At 46.7% G+C, this 27,500-nt stretch overlaps 1 protein-coding gene across 1 annotated transcript in view; it reads left to right on the top strand.

The window, feature by feature from the left end:
* The window catches only part of pdlim5a (PDZ and LIM domain 5a), a 141,856-nt gene that overhangs the window by 105,735 nt on the left and 8,621 nt on the right, over positions 1 to 27,500 (top strand). Inside the window, exons 7-8 of the mRNA XM_064937297.1 lie at positions 1,992 to 2,028; positions 22,581 to 22,693. Coding sequence (XP_064793369.1) covers positions 1,992 to 2,028; positions 22,581 to 22,693 — 150 coding nt within the window. The remainder of the gene's footprint in view (positions 1 to 1,991; positions 2,029 to 22,580; positions 22,694 to 27,500) is intronic.

The following is a 27,500-nucleotide window of genomic DNA, read 5'->3' on the forward strand; positions in this document are numbered from 1 at the left end:
CAACACCACCACCAACAACAACACCACCACCAACAACAACAACACCAACACCACCAACAACAACACCACCAACAACAACACCAACACCAACAACAACACCAACACCACCAACAACAACAACACCAACACCACCAACAACACCACCACCACCAACAACAACACCACCACCACCGACAACACCACCGACAAAACCACCACCACCGACAACACCACCACCACCGACAACACCACCACCAACAACACCAACAACAATAACACCACCACCAACAACACCACCACCACCACCAACAACACCACCACTACCAACATCACCACCACCACCAACAACAATAACACCACCACCAACAACAATAACACCACCACCAACAACAGTAACAACAACACCACCAACAACAACACCACCACCAACAACACCACCACCAACAACAACACCCTCACCACACCACCACCAACAACACCACCACCCCCAACACCACCACCAACAACACCACCAACACCACCACCACCACCAACAACAACAACAACACCACCCTCACCACACCACCACCAACAACACCACCACCCCCAACACCACCACCAACAACACCAACAATACCACCACAACCAACACCAACACCACCAACAACACCACCACCACTAACATCACTACCACCAACACAACCACCAACAACACCACCACCACTACCAACACCACCAACAACAATCCTACCACCAACACAACCACCAACAACACCACCACCAACAATCCTACCACCAACACCACCACCACCACCACCAATAACACCCCCACCAACACCACCAACACCACCACCACCAACAACACCATGACCACCAACAACACCACCAACACCACACCACCACCACCACCACCACCAACAACACCACCACCAACACAACCACCAACAACACCACCACCACCAACAACACCACCACCACCAACACCACCACCAACAACAACCACCACCACCAACAACACCACCACCACCACAACACCACCACCACCACCAACAACAACACCACCACCAATAACACTCCCACCACCACCCCCGCCACCAACAACAACAACAACACCACCACCAATAACACTCCCACCACCACCACCCCCGCCACCAACAACAACAACACCACCATCACCAACACACCAATAACACCACCACCACCACACACAACCACCACCACAACAACAACAACAACACCACCATCACCATGGATACAAACACATTACCTGAACACTACATAGGACTTAATGAACACATTACCTTAACACTAGATAGGACTTAATGAACACATTACCTTAACACTAGATAGGACTTAATGAACACATTACCTTAACACTAGATAGGACTTAATGAACACATTACCTGAACACTAGATAGGACTTAATGAACACATTACCTGAACATAGGCCTCAATGAACAGCTTATCTGTGTCCCAAATGGCACCCTATTCCCTATGGTAATCTACTCTTTCCTTGAGCCCTATTGGTCCTAGTCAAAATGAACGCACTTGTCCAAATAGGGTGCCATGCCATTTGGGACACATGTTTTACCTGTACCCAGGCCTATCAAATGCATGATAGAATTACACCACAAAACCAAAAATCATTCTCATGCTTGTGTCATCGATGGTCACTGGTGATAATGCAGTAGCCTACTTTATTAGGTTCTACCTAAGAAGTAGAGTTCTATTCGTAGAGATACGGGATAATTACAAGAAGGGGATTTTTTTCTATTAACACTTATGTAATAGCAGTTCAGTTTACTATTGAGCGAGCACAATTTGAATAATGTACTTCCTGCACTACTTTTTGGTTAACCGGGACACTTCCTTCTGTACTTCCTGTTCAATGGTCCACCAATTATGTCCTCATTGACTTGAATGAAGACACCCCTTCTAGTAATTATATTTCTATGGTTCTATTAATGTGAATATATTCAAAAAAGTGCTGATGAGTGGAGTGACGCTATGTTATGTTCCTCTCTCCTATGTAGAGCAAGCACAGGAGAGCGATGCGGAGAACAAGACAAAGTAAGTGCTTGGTGATCGTTCTCTCTTGCTTGGTCGGCTCTTACTGCGGTGGTCTTAATATGCATGGATGTGCTGTCGTTGTCGTTACAGTTACTATTTGGATGATGGGGTTGCGTGTGGAATCTAATAGTCACATTGGGCATCCAGTAGTCACATGGGGCATTTGGTAGTCATATGGGGTATCTAGTAGTCACAATGGGCATTCGGTCATCACAATGGGCATTCGGTCATCACAATGGGCATTCGGTCATCACAATGGGCATTCTGGTAGTTACATGGGACATTCATCCTGTGAAGATCTAAACACACACACCACACACACTATCCCAAATGCCCAAATCCTGTTACAGTAACTCCTGCATGCTTAGTTGACCACCAAATTAGAGGGAGGAAGCCACTTGAGATAAACCTGGCGTAGCCGGAGTTACAGTAAGCTGTTTCAGTCTGAGAGGTCTGACTCTGGGCCTGTGCTTAGCATAGTTGTAGTGAACGTGTCTCTGGGGTGAGCCTAGTGGCTGGCATCAACCCACAACAAGATGCAAATCTTGGGTCAATTTAGCATTTTTCCTATTATTTGTTAAGGTTCAGATTGGGGAGGGGACGCTGATCCTAGATCTGTAGCTAGGGGAAACGTCACCGTGCAGTGTGGACTGTCTGTAGTAGATTTGGTTTTCCCATGAGAGAACAGAGTTATAAATGAGGTCCTCCAAAATAACGTGTTTGCCAAATGTGACAATATTTACTACAGTATGTTCGACATACTACCTCTGTGTGTGTGTGTGTGTATGTGTGTTGCTTTCTGTGGTTTTCTTGTGAACATGACCGTGGTGCAGTCTGTGGTGTGTAGGTGATTATAGTGCTGTGGTCATGATTTGCGTTCGCCTTGCAGTTTTGTCTTGGTACCCACGTGGATATGGCAGTGCTTGATCATGCTGTGGTCGTTAACGTGTTCATTTGAATAATGACCACTGTCTCTCCTTATAGAAGCATCTTCATGACTGGGGATGTGCATGGCTTCTTGATTCCATCCCAAATGGCATCCTATTTCCTGTACAGTGCACTACTTTTGACCAGGACACACCCTGTTCCCTATACAGTGCACTACTTTAGACCAGGACACACCCTGTTCCCTATATAGTGCACTACTTTAGACCAGAACCCTATGGCACCCTATTTCCTATACAGTGCACTACTTTTGACCAGGGCCTGTTGGTCTATTTGGAATGCTCACCCGTGTGTGATGTGATCATTGCTTCCTGGATTGTTGTGACCAGCAACTCATTCCATGTTCATCCATTTGTCCTTTATTCAGCTTTTCGGTAACACTTGAAGTGTTGTTCGTGACGTGTCCATAACAGTGTCTTTAACGCATCATATAATGTGTCATAATGGCGTAGCTTCTACAACTTGAGTTTATATTTCCATATATAGTTTTATTCATATTCTCATTTTCTTTTCTCTTCCTCTTCTTGACTTTCTTCGTCACTTGCCCTCTCTCCTCACTCCTCTCCCCACTCATCTCTCCTCACTCCCTCTCTGCTCAACCATCTCTCCTCTTTCCTCTCTCCATCTCTCCTCTCTCCTCACTCCCTCTCCTCTTTTCCCTCTCCATCTCTCCTCACTCCTCTCTCCATCTCTCCTCACTCCCTCTCCTCTTTTCCCTCTCCATCTCTCCTCTTTCCTCTCTCCTCTTTTCCCTTCCCATCTCTCCTCTCTCCATCTCTCCTCACTCCCTCTCCTCTTTTCCCTCTCCATCTCTCCTCACTCCTCTCTCCATCTCTCCTCTCTCCTCTTTCCCTTCCCATCTCTCCTCACTCCCTCTCCTCTTTCCTATCTCCTCTCTCCATCTCTCCTCACTCCTCACTCCTCTCTCCTCACTCCCTCTCCTCTTTCCTCATTCCTCTCTCCATCTCTCCTCACTCCTCTCTCCATCTCACCTCACTCCTCTCTCCCTCACTCCCTCTTCTCACTCCTCTCTCCTCCTCTCCCTCTCTCCTCACTCCTCTCTCCTTACTCTTCTCTCCTCACTCCCTCTCCTCTTTCCTCACTCCCTCTCCTCTTTCCTCATTCCTCTCTCCATCTCTCCTCACTCCTCTCTCCATCTCACCTCTCGCTCACTACCTCTTCTCACTCCCTCCCCTCTCCCCTCTCTCCTTACTCTTCTCTCCTCACTCCCTCTCTCACCTCTCCTCACTCCTCTCTCCCCCTCTCCCTCTCTCCTCACTCTTCTCTCCTCACTCCCTCTCCTCTCTCCTCACTCCCTCTCCTCTTTCCTCATTCCTCTCTCCTCACTCCTCTCTCCATCTCACCTCACTCCTCTCTCCCTCATTCCCTCTTCTCACTCCTCTCTCCTCACTCCCTCTTTCCTCACTCCCTCTCCTCTTTCCTCTCTCCATCTCTCCTCACTCATCTCTCCATCTCACTTCTCGCTCACTACCTCTTCTTACTCCTCTCTCCCCTCTCTCCTCACTCCCTCTCCTCACTCCTCTCCCTCACTCCTCTCTCCTCACTCCCTCTTCTCACTCCTCTCTCCCCCTCTCCCTCTCTCCTTACTCTTCTCTCTTCACTCCCTCTCCTCTCTCCTCACTCCTCTTCTCACTCCTCTCTCTCTCCCTCTCTCCTCACTCCTCTCTCCTTTCTCCTCTCTCCCTCTCGTCTCTCTCCTCACTCCTTTCCGGGTGGGTGGCAGAGCGAAAAAGGTGAACACCCAGGTGATCGGACCGAAATACACCAAGCTGAGAGACTGGCATCACGGGGTGTCTGCACGCACACTCAACGTCCTTACCCTCCAATAGTGCCCTCTGTTTGTGTGAGTGTGTCACTGGTGTAGTACACACCCCCCGCAAGGCAGCGGCCCCCCCAAGATTTGGGGGTTGGGGTCCCTCTGGAGATCGTGCCCCCCAGATAGCGTATGAAGATTTCATAAGCCATGATTTTTTTTTCGAATCACAGGAAATTATCTTTTTCTCTCAGCCTCATGGCAGAATGTGTAAAATAGCACCAGATTATCTATAAAACAGGTTTCTCTGTCCTATGTTTTTTTCTTTTAGAAAATAATTAATTTGGTTGGGGGAGGGGCTCTTACTCGGACCCTGCGGGTTGCCATGTGTGTGTGTGTGTGTGTGTGCTGGTGTGCGTATTAGCCTAGAGCACAACTGCCATCCCAAATGTCATCGACTGTGTCCCGTCTAATTTTACTACCCAGTTTGGCTCACAATCTCACAGTATATTTCTCTATAGTATAATGGTCTGTAGTATATTTATCTATAGTATAATGTTCTATAGTATATTTCTCTATAGTATAATGGTCTGTAGTATATTTATCTATAGTATAATGGTCTGTAGTATATTTATCTATAGTATAATATTATATAGTATATTTATCTATAGTATAATGGTCTGTATTATATGTATCTATAGTATAATGGTCTGTAGTATATTTCTCTATAGTATAATGTTCTATAGTGTATTTATCTATAGTATAATGGTCTGTAGTATATTTATCTATAGTATAATGGTATATAGTATATTTATCTATAGTATAATGGTCTGTAGTATATAGCTCTACAGAGAGATGCAATATCTTAGTGTAACAGTTGGGTCATGTTTGAAACCTGATACAGTGTCTACTGATGGTTGATTGGTTGACTGGCTGATTGGTTGTACTGTATCATGTGACCATTAAAAGTAGAAGTTGCCCCAGCCAGTGACACACAATATTATTGGGGATTGAACACAATAAAACCATAATGGTTATTTCCATTGTGGTGTAGATTCCTCATGAAATGTATGTGTATTGTTGGGTATTCAATTAAAACGGAAACTGCCAACAAAAAGTGGACCGTTTATGGGCAGAGGACCCTTGATTACAGGGTTGGACGGCTACAGTGGGCCTGCTGCTGTGGTTAACAGAATAATCAAACATATTAAATACATACACCGAGGATACAAAACATTAGGAACACCCTCAGAACAGCCTCAATTCTTTGGGGCATGGACTCTACAAGGTGTCGAAAGCAGTCCACGAGGATGATGGCCCATGTTGACTACTATGCTTCCCACAGTTGTGTCATGTTGGCTGGATGTCCTTAGGATGGTGGACCATTGTTGTTACACACAGGAAATTCTTGAGCGTGAAAACCCCAGCAGCGTTGCAGTTTTTGACGCACTGAAACCGGTGTGCCTGGCACCTACTACTATACCCCATTCAAAGGCACTTAAATATTGTGTCATGCCCACTCAACCTCTGAATGGCACACATACAAAATACATGTTTCAATTGTCAGAAGGCTTAAAAATCCTTCTTTAACCTGTCTCCTCCCCTCTGCATGTCCTGGGTATTCAGACACTCTTGGAAGACAAATGGGATGTTTTTCTGGAGAAAAAAAAAGTTGTATTATTGTTAGAAACAGACTACTTCTGCTAGTATCATTTCATCCCTGGGATTGAGTCTTTATAATTGATAAGACCGTGTATTGTGATGATAACAAAAATTATAGCAAGACCCACATCATGCACCCACAGCAGAGAGAGAGAGAGAGAGAGACAGAGAGAGAGAGATGCACATATATGTGACATGGTACACAATCTTTGGGAAACACTTGGCTTGTGAGCGCTACATTCAGAAATACTGGCTAAAAAGTATACAAATGTACAGATGAGAATCTCTTTAATACATTACATTATGTACAGGGTAAACTAGCCTAAACTTCTGTTATGTGCTTTGAATGTGATGTCATCATGAGTTGTCATGATGTTTCAATAAAGTTAAGAAGCATTCATTTCACCCTTTCTATCTCCTTCTTCTCTCTGACAATAGTTCTCCCATTATAGCTGAGACAAATGATGGCCAGGTCAGGCACAGTCACACTCATCCACTCTCTGACTGCTGACCTTTTCACCTTTGACCTTTGGACTCCTCACTCTGCCCCTTTGTGGACACATAGTGAGCTCCAAAAGTATTGGAACAGTGACACATTGTTGTTGTTTTGGCTCTGTACTCCAGCACTTTGGATTTGAAATGATATAATGACTACGAGGGTAACGTGTAGACTGACAGCTTTCGTTTGAATGTACAGAACTTTTTGTATATTGTTCCCCCATTTTAGGGGACCAAAAATATTGGGACAAATTCACCAACATGTGTATTAAAGTAGTAAAAAGTTTAGTATTTTGTCCCATATTCATGGCACCAATGATTACGTCAAGCTGGTGACTTCTACACATGTTATGGTTGTTCCAGATCATTTTGTGCCCAATAGAAATTATGGTAAATAATGTTTTTTTTTCATTTTGGAGTCACTTTTGTTGTAAATAAGAACAGAATATGTTTCTAAACACTTCCACATTAACGTGGATGATACCATGATTACAGATAATCCTGAATGAATCGTGAATAATGATGAGTGAGAAAGTTACAGACGCACAAATATAACCTCATTAGCAAGGAAAGTACAGGACAGATGCTAGCTAGCCTTTAGCGTACAGCAACGTGCTAACCCAGTAAATGTCCATCAAATTGTAAATACAGGACACAACTCTGTAACACTATCACATAACATGTCAACATCGACAGTGATTATAAAACAAAATCGTTTTCAGCCTTTAACATAAATCAGATATATTTTTAAAAGGAAAACACTGGGTGTAGCATGGAGCACGATACATAACCTCCATCAAAGTTAAACAACTCTTTTGACTGGATGCTGCGTGATCATGCGCACAGAGATGCAGTTGCACCAATAATCCAGCAGGTGTCGCCACACTGTATACATAACCTGGCTGCTTCATTATGACAAAACTCACACAACTAGGGATATCTATTTCAACCCTGTTACACACCATTGAGAGTATCTTGACTGGCTGCATTACCTCAGGGTACGGAAACTGCAATGCACCCCGACCGCAAGTCGCTACAGGAGGTAGTGCCTAGCACCCTTCCAGGACCTCTATACCAGGCCCAAAAGATTGTCAAAGACTCCAGCCACCCCAGTCATAGACTGTTCCCTCTACTAGCACACGGCAAGCGGTAACGGTGCACCAAGTCTGGAACCAACAGGACCCTGAACAACTTCTACCCCCAAGCCATGACTGCTAAACAAGACTGCTAAATAGATAATGAAATGGCCACCCGGACTACCTGCAATGACCCTTTTTCAACTCTCCGGCACTGACTCAATGCACACACACTGGACTAACACACTTACACTGACCCCAACACACACATAGACATACACACACACTGGACTAACACACTTACCCTGACGCCAACACACATAGACATACACACACACTGGACTAACACACTTACACTGACCCCCGAACACACACATAGACATACACACACACTGGACTAACACACTTACACTGACGCCAACACACATAGACATACACACACACTGGACTAACACACTTACACTGACCCCAACACACACATAGACATACACACACACTGGACTAACACACTTACACTGACCCCAACACACACATAGACATACACACACACTGGACTAACACATTTACACTGACCCCCCAACACACACATAGACATACACACACACAGCATACGTCCACAGACACACACATAACATGCACACACATGTACAATGATGCCACACACACACTTTCTCATACATACGCTGCTGTTACAGCTCAGTCTATCATCTATCCTGTTGCCTAGTCACTACCCCTACCTACAGTACATTATTCCATATGTGTTATTTCATAGTGTTGATGTCTGCGCTATTATTCTACAATGTAGGAAATAGTCAAAATAAAGAAAACCTTAGAATGAGTAGCTGTGTCCAAACTTTTGACTGGTACTGTATGTATATTTTTGTATCTTTATGTTGGAAAAATACTCATAATTAAGCATTTCACTGTTAGCCTACACCTGTTGTTTACAAAACATGTGACAAATAATATTTGATTTTATGATTATATATATATATATATATATTCATGCAATGGTGAAGCACAAACGTTATGATCAGGGTGTGTGGCTCTATCATATTTCACAACTTTTTAATTCCTCTAGCAGTTCCCTTTTGACACCAATAGAGGGCGATGGTGTCCTAGGAGAGATTCAAGCCATTGGGTCGGATTGGGAAGCTAATGATGTCCATCACAATGACGACTCCTCTACTACAGACCAAATACATACGGCTCCTCTCTCACCTATGCACAGGTACAACAAAGCAAACAAATTATTGTGAAATTGATCATAAAAAGCCCTGAGTCAGCAAACACCGTTCATTATTTTCCTCCCATTGGAAGGTCGGCCAGGTGAGGTCAGAACATGAGAAACATGTGATTGGTTTAGCCTTGGTCCAGGGCTTTAGTGAAACTTTCTCAATGAACATTTATGCAGGGCGTTAGTAGAGGAATGTACGTTAAGGCCTTGGACCACAGCTCTAGAAAACACTAGGGTTAAAGTATCAGCCCCCTGAAACAAAATGACAGTTTAAAACCGGTGTCTACCCCAGGTAAACACTGCAGAGACATAATGCATCTCAGATTAGTAGTGAGTGCTGATATAGGATCATTTTGGCCTTTTAGATAGTTCTTTAGTTCTTGACCAGGTTTTCACACACTGCAGCAGGGATGTTGGCCCACTCCTCCATACAGACCTTCTCCAGATCCTTCAGGTTTCGGGGCTGTCGCTGGGCAATACGTACATTCAGATCCCTCCAAAGATTTTCTATTGGGTTCAGGTCCAGTTTCCACCTCCATGCTTCACAGTTGGGATGTTGTTCTTGGGGTTGTACTCATCCTTCTTCTTCCTCCAAACATGGCGAGTGGAGTTTAGACCAAAAAGCTCTATTTTTGTCTCATCAGACCACATGACCTTCTCCCATTCCTCCTCTGGATCATCCAGATGGTCATTGGCAAACTTCAGACGGGCCTGGACATGCGCTAGCTTGAGCAGGAGGACCTTGCGTGCGCTGCAGGATTTTAATCCATGGCGGCGTAGTGTGTTACTAATGGTTTTCTTTGAGACTGTGGTCCCAGCTCTCTTCAGGTCATTGACCAGGTCCTGCCGTGTAGTTCTGGGCTGATTCCTCACCTTCCTCATGAGTAAGGGACTGCGAGACTAGTTAGGATCGAGGGAAAGATGAACGGAACAAAGTACAGCGAGATCCTTGACGAAAACCTGCTCCAGAGTGCTCAGGACCTCAGACTGGGTCGAAGGTTCATCTTCCAACAGGACAACAACCCTAAAACACAGCCAAGATAACGCAGGAGTGGCTTCGGGACTTGAACCCGATTGAACATCGCTGGAGAAACCTGAAAATAACTGTGCAGCAACGTTCCCCATCCAACCTGACAGAACTTGAGATGATCTGCAGAGAAGAATGGAAGAAACTCCCCAAATAGAGGTGTGCCAATATTGTAGCATCATACCCAAGAAGACTCAAGGCTGTAATCTCTGCCAAATGTGGTTCAACAAAGTAACGTAACAAAATGTGGAAAATGTCAAGGGGTCTGAACTCTTTCTGAATGCACTGTATGTAGCAGATGTCATTGCAAAGTTGATTAGGAGCCAAGAACAGGGTGTCCAGGTCTATCAGCGCCATCTTGTCAATCATCTGCTGAATGGCACATATATACAATCCATGTCTCAATTGTCTCAAGGCTTAAAAATCCTTATTTAATAAATCTTCTTCAGGATGGGTGGGTCCCATGCGGACGTTGAGCTAACGTAGGCTAATGTGATTAGCATGAGATTGTAAATAACAAGAACATTTCCCAGGACATAGACATATCTGATATTGGCAGAAATATAAGATTCTTGTTAATCTCACTGCACTGTCCAATTTCGAATAGCTATTACAGTGAAATAATACATTTATATTGTTTGAGGAGAGTGCACAGTTTTGAACATGAAAAGTTATTAAGAAACCAATTCGGCACATTTAGGCAGTCTAGATACACATTTTTGAACAGAAAGGAAATAGTTCATTGGATCAGTCTAAAACTTTGCACACACACTGCTGCCATCTAGTGGCCAAAATCTAAATTGCACCTGGGCTGGAGTAATACATGATAGCCTTTCTCTTGCATTTCAAAGATGATGGTACAAAAAAATACAAAAGAACTGTTGGTTTTGTCTTTGTATTATCCTGTACCTGATCTATTGTGTTATATTCTCCTACATTCCTTTCACATTTCTACACATTTCAAAGTGTTTCCTTTCAAATGTACCAAGAATATGCATATCCTTGCTTCAGTGCAGTTAGATTTGAGTATGTCATTTTAGGCAAAAATTAAAAAACCGGGTCCTCCCCTTCATCAACATTGATTGAAGTGGATTTAACAGGTGACATTAATAAGGGATCATATGGAAAGAGCAGGTGTTCCTAATTTAAAATAATTAAAATTTACTAGGCAAGTCAGTTAAGAACAAATTCTTATTTTCAATGACGGCCTAGGAACAGTGGGTTAACTGCCTGTTCAGGGGCAGAACGACAGATTTTACCTTGTCAGCTCGGGGATTTGAACTTGCAGCCTTTTGGTTACTAGTCCAACTCTCTAACCACTAGGCTACCCTGATGCTAATGCTGCTAATGTTTTGTACAGTAGTACCTATATTTATACCCCGGACTCTGACATTGCTCTTTCTGATATTCTTCTTCTTATTATTTTTTTACTGTTTGGATTGTGTGTGTTTTGTTCTGTATCGCTAGGTATTATTACTGCACTGTTGAAGCTAGAAACATAAGCATTTCACTGCACCTGCGATAACATCTGCAACCCTGTGTATCCGACCAATAAACATTGATTGGATTTGAATAAGATCGGATGGGGAGACCTAATCCTAGATCAGCACCAATACACTGATTCTAGATCAGCCCTGCTATACTGGTCCTAGATCAGGACTGCTATACTGATCCTAGAGCAGCACTGCTACACTTATTCTAGATCAGCACTGCTCCTCTGATCCTAGATCAGCCCTTCTACTCCAATCCTAGATCAGCACTGCTACTCTCATCCCAGATCAGCCCCGCTACACTGATCCTAGATCAGCCCTCCTACCCTAAGACTCTTGATACACACAGTGATGGCCTTTCCAATGATATGAGAACACACCCCAGAGGATCTTCTCATTATGTGCCAACAGTATAATGCACTTGTTTCTCTGGGCAAGTGGCTCCATATACAGTAGGAAAGAAACCCTTCATTGACAGTATGCTTATCCATCCATCCTCTTATCTCTGTGTCCCTCCCAGCTCCTCTCCAGTACAGCCACTGACACATCTTTCTCCTGTGTCTGCAGTACAGCCACTACTCTCCCCAAAGCCAGTGAGGTACGGGAATCATACCAATCTACTCTATCCCAATGTCCTTATCAGTGTAAAGTCTGCTGCCCCCTTTCCTCTGTTCTATGGGTGCAGGCGAGAGCTCCTGTTGAACCCACTGGAGTTCCTCCCTCGAGGTGGTCCCTGCCCACCGGCCCTCACCCCTAGTGCACCGACTCTGGCTATACGGTCCCATTCTACTGTTATTGGTTTACAGGCCAGGTAAAGCTCAGTGCTGTGTGTGCGTGTGTGTGTGCATGGACTAACCTGAGGTTTAGTGATCATAGTAGATGCATTCTATTTAGGATGTATTCTTGATTGATTTTAGTAATTGTAAATGTGGATCTGCATTCATCACTGAAATCATCAGTCCTAGCTGTTCCCTTCACCCTGTCGGTCCTACCTTCTTATGCCCTCCTCCTGTCCCCCTGTCTTCCTAAATATATATCCTGTCCTGTCCTCTCCTCTTCTGTCCTGTCTTACCTTATTATGTCTTCCTGTCCTGACCTCTCCTCTTCTGTCCTCTCCTCTCCTGTCTTACCTTATTACGTCTTCCTGTCCTGTCCTCTCCACTTCTGTCCTCTCCTCTCCTGTCCTGTCTTGTCTTATTATGTCTTCCTGTCCTGTCCTGTCCTCTTCTGTCCTCTCCTCTCTTACCTTATTACATCTTCCTGTCCTGACCTCTCCTCTTCTGTCCTATCTTACCTTATTATGTCTTCCTGTCCTGACCTCTCCACTTCTGTCCTCTCCTGTCCTGTCCTGTCTTATTATGTCTTCCTGTCCTGTCCTCTCCTCTTCTGTCCTCTCCTCTCCTGTCTTCCTTTCTTCTCCTGTCCTCTCCTGTCCTGTCTTGTCTTATTATGTCTTCCTGTCCTGTCCTCTCTTCTTCTGTCCTGTCCTCTCCTGTCCTTTCTTCTCCTGTCCTCTCCTGTCCTGTCTTACCTTGTTATGTCTTCCTGTCCTCTCCTGTCCTGTCAACCCCTTGTGTTTCCATGACTACCTCGTTAAAAGAACCCAGCACAGGTCTCCTGAGGGGACGGTCTCTCAGTCCCTATTGGATGCCTTGCTCATTACGCCTATCACCACCCTCCCGCCCCTCCGCTTGAGGAAGAAGAAGCGCCGGAGTGTTAGTGCCTTACACCTGCCCAACAACAAGAGGTAGAGGGTGACATCATCGTGTGATGTAATGTATGGCGATCACTCACTCTACCTTGTAGACTGAAAACCTGTTGACATGAACCATTAACGATGACTGATTACTTATGTCACAATTTCCCCATGACGGCATGTTATAGCGTGGGTCACTAACTAACAACCGTATCTAACAAAACAACAAAAAAACATAACGAAAGGCAGATAGAGAGAACGCTGTTCTTTCCCTCGATTCCATATCGACCTTGTTAGATCAGAAGAGAATGAATAGATATGAGCAATATGGTGGAAATTCCATCCAGCCTTTAAGAAGAGGTCAAGTTCAAATTAAAGATAACATCAAGCATATGACCCCTTTTGAAAACCTTTCAGACCTACAGGAGCGCCTACAGAGGAGGGCTAAGGGTTCATTTGGAATTGATTGAGAGTCTTCGTCAATTCCCAAATGGCACCCTATTCCCTATTTAGTATACTATTTAAAGTGTACTGAGCAGTGCACCCTTGCACAGGTCACTACTTTAAATAGTGTACTAAATGGGGATTAGGGTGCCATTTGGGAATAGCAAACTTAGCCATCTATGGGAGTTGAACTTTAAAGCCACCGCCTCTGAAATGTAGCTAGCTAGCTGCTTGACAACAGCCGAGTTCCCTCAGCACGCTGCAAATGGCAACAGCCGTGTTGTGTCCCTGAAAACACCTAGCGGACAAGCTATGATCCCGCTGAAACAATTTGGCATGAGACGCATTTTGGCTGAGTTCAAACGTGACAGCAGGCATACAGAAGTGTTTAGAACAAGTGTGGCAGTATGTGAGATCTGACATTTGTCCAGGAAATAGCCACGCTCATACAAGTCCATCTGTGTGTGTGTGTGTGTATATACTGCTTGTGTGTGGGTATACTGTATGTGTGTGTGTGCATGTGTTTGTGGTTTGTGGGTTTATTTCCGTATATTGTATGTGTGCGTGTGTGTGTATGTGTGGGGGGTATACTGTGCGTGCGTGCGTGCGTGTGTGTGTGTGTATGCAGGGGGTATACTGTACGTGTGTGTGTGTGTGCGTTGCGTGTGTGTGTGTGTGCGTGCGTGCGTGCGTGTGTGTGTATGAAGGGGGTATACTGTGCGTGCGTGCACGTGTGTGTGTGTGTGTGTATGCAGGGGTGTGTGCGTGCGTGTGTGTGTGTGTGTGTGTGTGTGTGTGTGTGTGTGTGTGTGTGTGTGTGTGTGTGCGTGTGCGTGCGTGCGTGCGTGTGCGTGTGTGTGTGTGTGTGTGACTGTGCGTGCGTGCGCGCACGTGTGTGTGTGTGTGTGTGTGTGTGTGTGTGTGTGTGAAGGGGGGGTATCAGGAGAAGCGGTTGGACATCTGACAGCTTTGTTATTAGAATGACAGTCCTGTGTAGTTGGCTTGTGTTTAGGAGACACATTGGTCACCTCTTGTTGGTAACTACTTAGATATTTGAAATGTGCTGCTCAGATAATATTTCTCATGTAACGAACTTGGCACAAGCCGGCTTGTCCAATTAAAAAGTGTTTTTTGACATACATGTGCAGTGTAGTGCCCACTGTCTCCACTGCTGTGAACGATGTGACACCAAACTAAACAGGGGAAAGGGGATAGCTTCGTAACCTCACTCCAAAGCTAGAAATGTCTCCACTGGTGATATCAAATACTTTTTCTGTACCGTTACTGGCTGAAACGTTGTCAAGCGGGCCACTTGTGGTCACTTGTGGATGCGAGGATCTGAGATTCAGTAATGATTTGCGAGGAAAGAAACTACACAGTTAAGTACAGTGACACACATTTGTTGGACTAGCTAACCATGGTGAATAACCATCAACTAACCCACTGTAGGTAACCATGATGAATAACCATCATTTAACCCACTAGGTAACCATGGTGAATAACCATCATTTAACCCACTGTGGTAACCATGGTGAATAACCATCATTTAACCCACTGTGGTAACCATGGTGAATAACCATCATTTAACCTACCAGATAACCATGGTGAATAACCATCATTTAACCCACTGTGGTAACCATGGTGAATAACCATCATTTTACCCACTGTAGGTAACCATGGTGAATAACCATCAGTTAACCCATTGTAGGTAACCATGGTGAATAACCATCATTTTACCCACTGTAGGTAACCATGGTGAATAACCATCAGTTAACCCATTGTAAGTAACCATGGTGAATAACCATCAGTTAACCCACTGTAGGTAACCATGGTGAATAACCATCATTTAACCCACTGTGGTAACCATGGTGAATAACCATCATTTAACCCACTGTGGTGTGCATCCTATTCTGTAACCCCTGTTTCACCCCTTATCTTCCTTTTAATTCCTGTCTTTCCTTCCTCATCCTCCCTTCTTTCTCTGTCCAAGAGTCTCCTGGCACCAATCAGTCACTGATCTGGGTGACCCCAACCTCTCCTCTCCTGTCAATGCTGTCTATATCTTTAGGTAAACATGGAATTTAATTTTGTATGAATATAACAAAGTTAGTGTGTGTACGCGCTAGTATGCATGCGTTACAGTATTTTCTCTGTGAATCCTCTCCTTAGTGTATCTACACGGAAGTGCACATCAGACTTCATTTAAACAATGAGGGAGACATTGTGTGGTTCAGGCCGAGGATGCAAAAAGGTCCAAGCACTACAGTACTTCCGGGGTGAAGGTTTCCCCTTAGGTACAGATCTAGAATCAGAGATGATTGTGGACTATATTTTGTATGGGTTCTCAGATACCTCAAAAAATTCTACAGCTGCACCATCGAGAGCATCCTGACTGGTTGCATCACTGCCTGGTATGGCAACTGCTCGGCCTCCGACCGCAAGGCACTACAGAGGGTAGTGCGAACGGCCCAGTACATCACTGGGCCAAGCTTCCTGCCATCCAGGACCTCTATACCAGGTGGTGTCAGAAGAAGGCCCTAAAAAATTGTCAAAGACTCCAGCCACCCTAGGCATAGACTGTTCTCTCTAATACCGCACGGCAAGCGGTACCGGAGCGCCAAGTCTCGGTCCAAAAGAGTTCTTAGCTTCTACCCCCAAGCCGTAAGACTCCTGATCAGCTAATCAAATGGCTACCCGGACTGTTTGCATTGCCCCCCGCCCACTTTTACGCTTCTGCTACTCTCTGTTTATTATCTATGCATTGTCGCTTTACCCTTACCTACATGTACATATTACCTGAATTACCTCAACTAACTAGTGCCCCCGCACATTCACTCTGTACCGGTACCCCCTGTATATAGCCTCCACATTGACTCTGTACCGGTACCCCCTGTATATAGCCTCCACATTGACTCTGTACCGGTACCCCCTGTATATAGCCTCCACATTGACTCTGTACCGTGACACCCTGTATATAGCCTCCACATTGACTCTGTACCGGTACCCCCTGTATATAGCCTTCACATTGACTCTGTACCGGTACCCCCTGTATATAGCCTCCACATTGACTCTGTACCCGGACCCCCCTGTATATAGCCTCCACATTGACTCTGTACCGGTTCCCCCTGTATATAGCCTCCACATTGACTCTGTACCGGTACCCCCTGTATATAGCCTCCACATTGACTCTGTACCGGTTCCCCTGTAGCCTCCACATTGACTCTGTACCGGTACCCCCACATTGACTCTGTACCGGTACCCCCTGTATATAGCCTCCACATTGACTCTGTACCGGTACCCCCTGTATATAGCCTCCACATTGACTCTGTACCGGTACCCCCTGTATATAGCCTCCACATTGACTCTGTACCGGTACCCCCTGTATATAGCCTCCACATTGACTCTGTACCGGTACCCCCTGTATATAGCCTCCACATTGACTCCGGTACCCGCTGTATATAGCCTCCACATTGACTCTGTACCGGTACCCCCTGTATATAGCCTCCACATTGACTCTGTACCGGTACCCCCTGTATATAGCCTCCACATTGATATAGCCTCCACATTGACTCTGTACCGGTACCCCCTGTATATAGCCTCCACATTGACTCTGTACCGGTACCCCCTGTATATAGCCTCCACATTGACTCTGTACCGGTACCCCCTGTATATAGCCTCCACATTGACTCTGTACCGGTACCCCTGTATATAGCCTCCACATTGACTCTGTACCGGTTCCCCCTGTATATAGCCTCCACATTGACGGTTCCCCTGTATATAGCCTCCACATTGACTCTGTACCGGTTCCCCCTGTATATAGCCTCCACATTGACTCTGTACCGGTACCCCCTGTATATAGCCTCCACATTGACGGTTCCCCCTGTATATAGCCTCCACATTGACTCTGTACCGGTTCCCCCTGTATATAGCCTCCACATTGACTCTGTACCGGTTCCCCCTGTATATAGCCTCCACATTGACTCTGTACCGTGACACATTGACTCTGTACCGGTTCCCCCTGTATATAGCCTCCACATTGACTCTGTACCCCCTGTATATAGCCTCCACATTGACTCCCCGGTACCCCCTGTATATAGCCTCCACATTGACTCTGTACCGGACCCCCTGTATATAGCCTCCACATTGACTCTGTACCGGTTCCCCCTGTATATAGCCTCCACATTGACTCTGTACCCGGTTCCCCCTGTATATAGCCTCCACATTGACTCTGTACCGGTACCCCCTGTATATAGCCTCCACATTGACTCTGTACCGGTACCCCCTGTATATAGCCTCCACATTGACTCTGTACCGGTTCCCCCTGTATATAGCCTCCACATTGACTCTGTACCGGTACCCCCTGTATATAGCCTCCACATTGACTCTGTACCGGTACCCCCTGTATATAGCCTCCACATTGACTCTGTACCGGTACCCCCTGTATATAGCCTCCACATTGACTCTGTACCAGTACCCCCTGTATATAGCCTCCACATTGACTCTGTACCGGTTCCCCTGTATATAGCCTCCACATTGACTCTGTACCGGTACCCCCTGTATATAGCCTCCACATTGACTCTGTACCGGTACCCCCTGTATATAGCCTCCACATTGACTCTGTACCGGTACCCCCTGTATATAGCCTCCACATTGACTCTGTACCGGTACCCCCTGTATATAGCCTCCACATTGACTCTGTACCGGTTCCCCCTGTATATAGCCTCCACATTGACTCTGTACCGGTACCCCCTGTATAGCCTCCACATTGACTCTGTACCGGTACCCCCTGTATATAGCCTCCACATTGACTCTGTACGGTTCCCCCTGTATATGGCCTCCACATTGACTCTGTACCGGTACCCCCTGTATATAGCCTCCACATTGACTCTGTACCGGTACCCCCTGTATATAGCCTCCACATTGACTCTGTACCGGTTCCCCCTGTATATAGCCTCCACATTGACTCTGTACCGGTACCCCCTGTATATAGCCTCCACATTGACTCTGTACCGGTACCCCCTGTATATAGCCTCCACATTGACTCTGTACCGGTACCCCCTGTATATAGCCTCCACATTGACTCTGTACCGGTACCCCCTGTATATAGCCTCCACATTGACTCTGTACCGGTACCCCCTGTATATAGCCTCCACATTGACTCTGTACCGGTTCCCCTTGTATATAGCCTCCACATTGACTCTGTACCGGTACCCCTTGTATATAGCCTCCACATTGACTCTGTACCGGTACCCCCTGTATATAGCCTCCACATTGACTCGGTACCGTTACCCCCTGTATATAGCCTCCACATTGACTCTGTACCGGTACCCTGTATATAACCTCCACATTGACTCTGTACCATTACCCCCTGTATATAGCCTCCACATTGACTCTGTACCGGTACCCTGTATATAACCTCCACATTGACTCTGTACCGGTTCCCCCTGTATATAGCCTCCACATTGACTCTGTACCGGTACCCCCTGTATATAACCTCCACATTGACTCTGTACCGTAATACCCTGTATATAGCCTCCACATTGACTCTGTACCGGTTCCCCCTGTATATAGCCTCCACATTGACTCTGTACCGGTTCCCCCTGTATATAGCCTCCACATTGACTCTGTACCGGTACCCCCTGTATATAACCTCCACATTGACTCTGTACCGTAATACCCTGTATATAGCCTCCACATTGACTCTGTACCGGTTCCCCCTGTATATAGCCTCCACATTGACTCTGTACCGGTACCCCCTGTATATAGCCTCCACATTGACTCTGTACCGGTACCCCCTGTATATAGTCTCCACATTGACTCTGTACCGGTACCCCCTGTATATAGCCTCCACATTGACTCTGTACCGGTACCCCCTGTATATAGTCTCCACATTGACTCTGTACCGGTTCCCCCTGTATAAAGCCTCCACATTGACTCTGTACCGGTTCCCCCTGTATATAGCCTCCACATTGACTCGGTACCCCCTGTATATAGTCTCCACATTGACTCTGTACGGTTCCCCCTGTATAAAGCCTCCACATTGACTCTGTACCGGTACCCCCTGTATATAGCCTCCACATTGACTCTGTACCGGTACCCCCTGTATATAACCTCCACATTGACTCTGTACCGTAATACCCTGTATATAGCCTCCACATTGACTCTGTACCGGTTCCCCCTGTATATAGCCTCCACATTGACTCTGTACCGGTACCCCCTGTATATAGCCTCCACATTGACTCTGTACCGGTACCCCCTGTATATAGTCTCCACATTGACTCTGTACCGGTACCCCCTGTATATAGCCTCCACATTGACTCTGTACCGGTACCCCCTGTATATAGTCTCCACATTGACTCTGTACCGGTTCCCCCTGTATAAAGCCTCCACATTGACTCTGTACCGGTTCCCCCTGTATATAGCCTCCACATTGACTCTGTACCGGTACCCCCTGTATATAGTCTCCACATTGACTCTGTACCGGTTCCCCCTGTATAAAGCCTCCACATTGACTCTGTACCGGTACCCCCTGTATATAGCCTCCACATTGACTCTGTACCGGTACCCCCTGTATATAGCCTCCACATTGACTCTGTACCGGTTCCCCCTGTATATAACCTCCACATTGACTCTGTACCCCGGTTCCCCCTGTATAAAGCCTCCACATTGACTCTGTACCGGTACCCCCTGTATATAGCCTCCACATTGACTCTGTACCGGTACCCCCTGTATATAGCCTCCACATTGACTCTGTACCGGTACCCCCTGTATATAGCCTCCACATTGACTCTGTACCGTAACACCCTGTATACAGCCTCCACATTGACTCTGTACCGGTACCCCCTGTATATAGTCTCCACATTGACTCTGTACCGGTTCCCCCTGTATAAAGCCTCCACATTGACTCTGTACCGGTACCCCCTGTATATAGTCTCCACATTGACTCTGTACCGGTTCCCCCTGTATATAGTCTCCACATTGACTCTGTACCGGTACCCCCTGTATATAGTCTCCACATTGACTCTGTACCGGTTCCCCCTGTATAAAGCCTCCACATTGACTCTGTACCGGTACCCCCTGTATATAGTCTCCACATTGACTCTGTACCGGTTCCCCCTGTATATAGTCTCCACATTGACTCTGTACCGGTTCCCCCTGTATATAGTCTCCACATTGACTCTGTACCGGTACCCCCTGTATATAGTCTCCACATTGACTCTGTACCGGTTCCCCCTGTATAAAGCCTCGCTTGTTATTTTACTGCTGCTGTTTAATTATTTGCTACTGTAATTAAAAATAATTTACTTAACACCTATTTTTTTCTTAAAACTTCATTGTTTCATAAGGGCTTGTAAGTAAGCATTTCACTGTAAGGTCTACTACACCTGTTGTATGCGGCGCATGTGACAACTACAATTTGATTTGATTTGATGTTGATCTTCCCCTCCCCCAATCCTAACCTTAACCATTAGTGGGGGAAATGCTGAACTGACCCAAGATCAGCGTCTAGGGGAAACTTCACACTACACATTACAGTTCAGCTGTGCAGGGATCATTCCATGGTGGAGCTGGCTTCAGCGTTTCAATGAGGTGTGTCAATACAGAGCCAGGGCAGCTGGTAACATACAGTAGCAGCTCCTTTGGTGTGATGCCAGCTCCATACACAAGTGCTGGGTCACCGTGGACAACCGACCTCCTCATCTCCGTAACCAAGGCGGCCGCTGTTGCCATAACACTCAGCTCCTCGGGGAGCCATAAGCAGACATGGTGGAGACAGACTAGAGATCCAGCTTCAGCAACTTCAGCAGTTGGCATGGCACTACTGTACATCATGGCTGTAGTATTCAACGGGTCTTTTTGGGCCCACCCAAGTATCTGAGCTCCTCACACACAGCGACCCGTCATAGACGACTCATTTAAATGGTCATCAGGCAGAGTAGAGGCCTGCACAAGACATTAGGAGGTAAGAGATGTGTCTGCCCTCCGTCAGCACTCTGGTGTTCTTGGATGTGTCTTGACATGAAGTGGGAACCTCGTCTACTTCCGAGTGAACAAAATGTAGTATACTACAGTTATGGGCACTAAAAACGTTAGATTTTTCTGTTGACCAATTGACGCTGAAAAACACCAGATAGAAGTATGATGTTGGTGCTGCTAGCAGGGTGAAGTTACCCCTAGACGCTGATCTTGGGTCAGTTTAGCATTTCCCCCCACTAATGCTTAATGTAAGGATTGTCGGAGAGGGAAACTGATCCTAGAGCTGTACATAGTGGAAACGTGATGTGTGTGAGCTGGTATGACTATTGTAGTACATGGCGAAGGACAGCTGTGACACACTGGATACAAGTCTGTTGTTCTTGCAGTATTCACACAGAAGTTGGCCTGAGCTTCGGTTGCTTCTCTCCAATGTTTCTTTCTTCTCCCCGGGGGCTTGATACCTTTCGTTGTTTGTATTTGAAAATCCAGCAGTTGTATTGGAAGAGGGCGATGCCCGGGGGCTTTGTGTGCCTGTGGGTGTTTGAGAGAGAAATAGACAGAGGAGAAGCAGTAGAAGAATTAGTAAAAAGCACAGCCCCTCTTCATTAGCGACGCATCTTACCTACAACAACATGGAGCCTTTCCAGACTATGAAGTCAGGAGGACTTGGAGCTAGGTGTCAGACAGACTGGTATGACTAACCCTCTCTTTCATGTTTTCTTGCAGTGAGGAGGTGGAGGAGCCAGACACCAGTTCTCACATGTCGTCTGCAGTCAAGACCATGACCAAAGGACCTGCTGGCAGCCCCAGCAACTCCATCACCTTTACCACCACTCAGGGTAAACTGTGTGAGTGGGTGGGTGTGTAAACTGAGTGTGTGTGTGTGTGTGTGTGTGTGTGTGTGAGAGTGTGTGTGTGTGTGTGTGTGTGTGTGTGTGTGTGTGTGTGTGTGTGTGTGTGTGTGTGTGTGTGTGTGTGTGTGTGTGTGTGTGTGTTTGTGTGTGTGTAAACTGTGTGAGTGGGTGTGTGTGTATACTGTGTGAGTGGGTGTGTGTGTATACTGTGTGAGTGGGTGCGTGTGTAAACTGAGTGAGTGGGTGTGTGTGTATACTGTGTGAGTGGGTGTGTGTGTAAACTGAGTGAGTGGGGGGGTACTATATGTGGACACACTTTTAAATGAGTGGTTTCTGCTATTTCAGTAACATCCGTTGCTGAGAGGTTTATAAAATCAAGCACACAGCCATGGAATCTCCATAGACAAACATTGGCAGTAGAATGGCTTTACTGAAGAGCTCAGTGACTTTCAACATGGCACCATCATAGGATTGCACCTTTCCAACAAGTTAGTTCATCACATTTCTGCCCTGCTAGAGCAGAATCGTCTGTCCTTGGTTGCAACACTCACTACCGCGTTCCAAACGGCCTCTGGAAGGAACGTCAGCTCAAGAACGGTTCGTCCGGAGTTTCATGAAATGGGTTTCCATGGCCGAACAGCCGCACACAAGCCTAAGATCACTATGCGCAATGCCAAGCGTCGTCTGGAGTGGTGTAAAGCCTGTCGCTATTGAACTCTGAAGCAGTGGAAACATTCTAGATGATTCTGTGCTTCCAACTTTGTGGAAACAGTTTGGGGAAGGCCCTTTCCTGTTTCAGCATGTCAATGCCCCCATTCCCAAAGTGAGGTCCATACAGAAATGGTTTGTCGAGATCGGTGTTGGAAGAACTTGATTGGCATGCACAGAGCCCTGACCTCAACCCCATCGAATACCTTTGGGATGAATTGGAACACCGACTGCGAGCCAGGCCTAATCGCCCAACATCAGTACTCGACCTCACTAATGCTCTTGTGGCTGAATGGAAGCAAGTCCTCACAGCAATTTTAGTGGAAAGCCTTCCCAGAAGAGTGGAGGCTGTTATAGCAGCAAAGGGGAGACCAACTCCATATTAATGTCCATGATTTTAGAATGAGATTTTCGACGAGCAGGTGTGTACATACTTTTGGTCATGTAGTGTAAGTTACTATGTAGGTATACTGTTTAGAGTAATTTCTCACAAGCCCACCTGAAATCACTGTAGCTTTAAAAAAAAAAAAGTTGATTTAACTAGGCAAGTCAGTTAAGAACAAATTCTTATTTATAATGACGGCCTACCCTGGCCAAACTCAGACGACTCTGGGCCGCCCTATGTGACTCCCACAGCCTGGAAGCAAACCAGGGTCTGTAGTGACGCCTCTAGCACTGAGACGCAGTGCCTTAGACGCTGAGCCACTCGGGAGCTACGGTACTCTATGTCACATCAAAAAGACATGGTATAATTCTGCTGTACCTGCCTATGCTGTGAAGAGGTCAATGGAATACAGACGATATGGAACGGAAGAAGGGCAACCATTCAACAAATCTGATCTAAAAAAGTGTATATTTGTCAAATCAGTCACGATTGATGTATTGTAACAGACCCACAATGTGGTTACTAAGGTCAGATATGGATATATTTGGCTGTTTTCGCTGCATAACATTTAGAAGTTGTCCCTTTTCACGTTTAGAGGAAGTGACTGCTAAATGCTAACTCCTGTTAGTATAATGTGATAGCATAGCTAGCATACAGGAAATCGGTGGTGGTAGTCAAAGTCGTTTTAAAATGCAATGCAGTTGATTGGTTAAGATGGCATGAACATGTATTGGGATTGACCTCCATACAAACATTATACTCCGATATTTTACTCAACATAGTGTGGAATACGCATACACTGAGTGTACAAAACATTAAGAACACCTGCTCTGTCCACTTCAATCAGTGTAGATGAAGGGAGAGGAGACAGCTGAAAGAATGATTTTTCAACCTTGAAACAATTGAAACATGGATTGTATATGTGTGCCATTCAAAGGGTGAATGGGCAAGACAAAAAATTTAAGTGCCTTTGAATGGGGTATGATAGTAGGTGCCAGGCGCACCGGTTTGAGTGAGTCAAGAAATGCAACACTGCTGGGTTTTTCACGCTCAACAGTTTCCTGTGTGTATCAAGAATGGTCCTCCAGCCAATTTACTGTGGGATGCTTTCGACACCTTATAGAGTCCAAGCCCCGACGAATTGAGGCTATTCTGAGGGCGAAAGGGGGTGCAAATCAATATTAGGAAGGTGTTCCTATTTTTTTGTATACTCAGTGTATATGTTATGGTAAATGTGTAAGAACTGTGACTCACAGGAGGTTGGTGGCACCTCAATTGGGAAGGACGGGCACGTGGTAATGGCTGGAGCGGAATAAGTGGAAAGGTATTAACAACATCAAACACGTGGTTTCCGTGGTTTCAATGTGTTTGATTCTACACCATTTGCTCCATTCCAGCCATTATTATGAGCCGTCCTCTCCTCAGCAGCCTCCCCTGCTTTGGATCTATAGATTTCTTGAGAAATGTATGGAATTATTGTTTTTACACATCTACTGCGACATACAGTACCAGTCAAACGTTTGGACACGCCTATTCATTAATGATGATTTTGGAGGGCGGGCCGTGTCAGTGGCACTATAGACCAACTCTATCCCCAGCCCAACTCTATCCACAGCGCCAGACCAACTCTATCCCCAGCGCCAGACCAACTCTATCCCCAGCGCCAGGCCAACTCTATCCCCAGCGCCAGACCAACTCTATCCCTCTATCCCCAGCCCAACTCTATCCCCAGCACCAGACCAACTCTATCCCCAGACCAACTCTATCCCCAGCCCAACTCTATCCCCAGTCTCACCCCCAGACCAACTCTATCCCCAGCGCCAGACCAACTCTATCCCCAGCCCAACTCTATCCCCAGCGCCAGACCAACTCTATCCCCAGCGACAGACCAACTCTATCCCCAGCGCCAGACCAACTCTATCCCCAGCGCCAGACCAACTCTATCCCCAGCCCAACTCTATCCCCAGTCTCACCCCCAGACCAACTCTACCCCCAGACCAACTCTATCCCCAGACCAACTCTATCCCCAGACCAACTCTATCCCCAGACCAACTCTATCCCCAGCCCAACTCTATCCCCAGTCTCACCCCCAGACCAACTCTATCCCCAGCGCCAGACCAACTCTATCCCCAGCCCAACTCTATCCCCAGCGCCAGACCAACTCTATCCCCAGCGACAGACCAACTCTATCCCCAGCGCCAGACCAACTCTATCCAGACCAACTCTATCCCCAGCCCAACTCTATCCCCAGTCTCACCCCAGACCAACTCTATCCCCAGCCCAACTCTAGCCAGTCTCACCCCCAGACCAACTCTACCCCCAGACCAACTCTATCCCCAGACCAACTCTATCCCCAGACCAACTCTATCCCCAGCCCAACTCTATCCCCAGTCTCACCCCCAGACCAACTCTACCCCCAGACCAACTCTATCCCCAGCCCAACTCTATCCCCAGTCTCACCCCCAGACCAACTCTTTCCCCAGACCAACTCTTTCCCCAGCCCAACTCTATCCCCAGCCCCAGCCCAACTCTATCCCCAGCCCCAGCCCAACTCTATCCCCAGCCCCAGACCAACTCTATCCCCAGCCCAACTCTATCCCCAGAGCCCAACTCTATCCCCAGCCCGCTCTATCCCCAGACCAACTCTATCCCCAGACCAACTCTATCCCCAGCCCAGACCAACTCTATCCCCAGACCAACTCTATCCCCAGCGCCAGACCAACTCTATCCCCAGCCCAACTCTATCCCCGTCCACCCCCAACCAACTCTACCCCCAGACCAACTCTATCCCCCTAACTCTATCCCCAGTCTCACCCCCAGACCAACTCTATCCCCAGCCCAACTCTATCCCCAGCCCAACTCTATCCCCAGACCAACTCTATCCCCAGCCCAACTCTATCCCCAGTCTCACCCCCAGACCAACTCTATCCCCAGCCCAACTCTATCCCCAGACCAACTCTATCCCCAGACCAACTCTATCCCCAGCCCAACTCTATCCCCAGTCTCACCCCCAGACCAACTCTACCCCCAGACCAACTCTATCCCCAGCCCAACTCTATCCCCAGTCTCACCCCCAGACCAACTCCACCCCCAGACCAACTCTATCCCCAGACCAACTCTATCCCCAGACTAACTCTATCCCCAGTCTCACCCCCAGACCAACTCTACCCCCAGACCAACTCTATCCCCAGCCCAACTCTATCCCCAGCCCAACTCTATCCCCAGACCAACTCTATCCCCAGACTAACTCTATCCCCCAGACCCCAGACCAACTCTATCCCCAGACCAACTCTATCCCCCAACTCTATCCCCAGTCTCACCCCCAGACCAACTCTACCCCCAGCCCAACTCTATCCCCAGCCCAACTCTATCCCCAGCCCAACTCTATCCCCAGCAGACCAACTCTACCCCCCAACTCTATCCCCAGCCCAACTCTATCCCCAGACCAACTCTTTCCCCAGCCCAACTCTATCCCCAGCCCCAGACCAACTCTATCCCCAGCCCAACTCTATCCCCAGCCCAACTCTATCCCCAGACCAACTCTATCCCCCAACTCTATCAGTCTCACCCCCAGACCAACTCTACCCCCAGACCAACTCTATCCCCAGCCCAACTCTATCCCCAGCCCAACTCTATCCCCCCCAGACCAACTCTATCCCCAGCTTTACCCAGCCCAACTCTATCCCCCAGCCCAACTCT

This window comes from Oncorhynchus masou, chromosome 1 (genome assembly GCF_036934945.1).
Source record: "Oncorhynchus masou masou isolate Uvic2021 chromosome 1, UVic_Omas_1.1, whole genome shotgun sequence".
NCBI classification, from domain to species: Eukaryota; Metazoa; Chordata; class Actinopteri; order Salmoniformes; family Salmonidae; genus Oncorhynchus; species Oncorhynchus masou.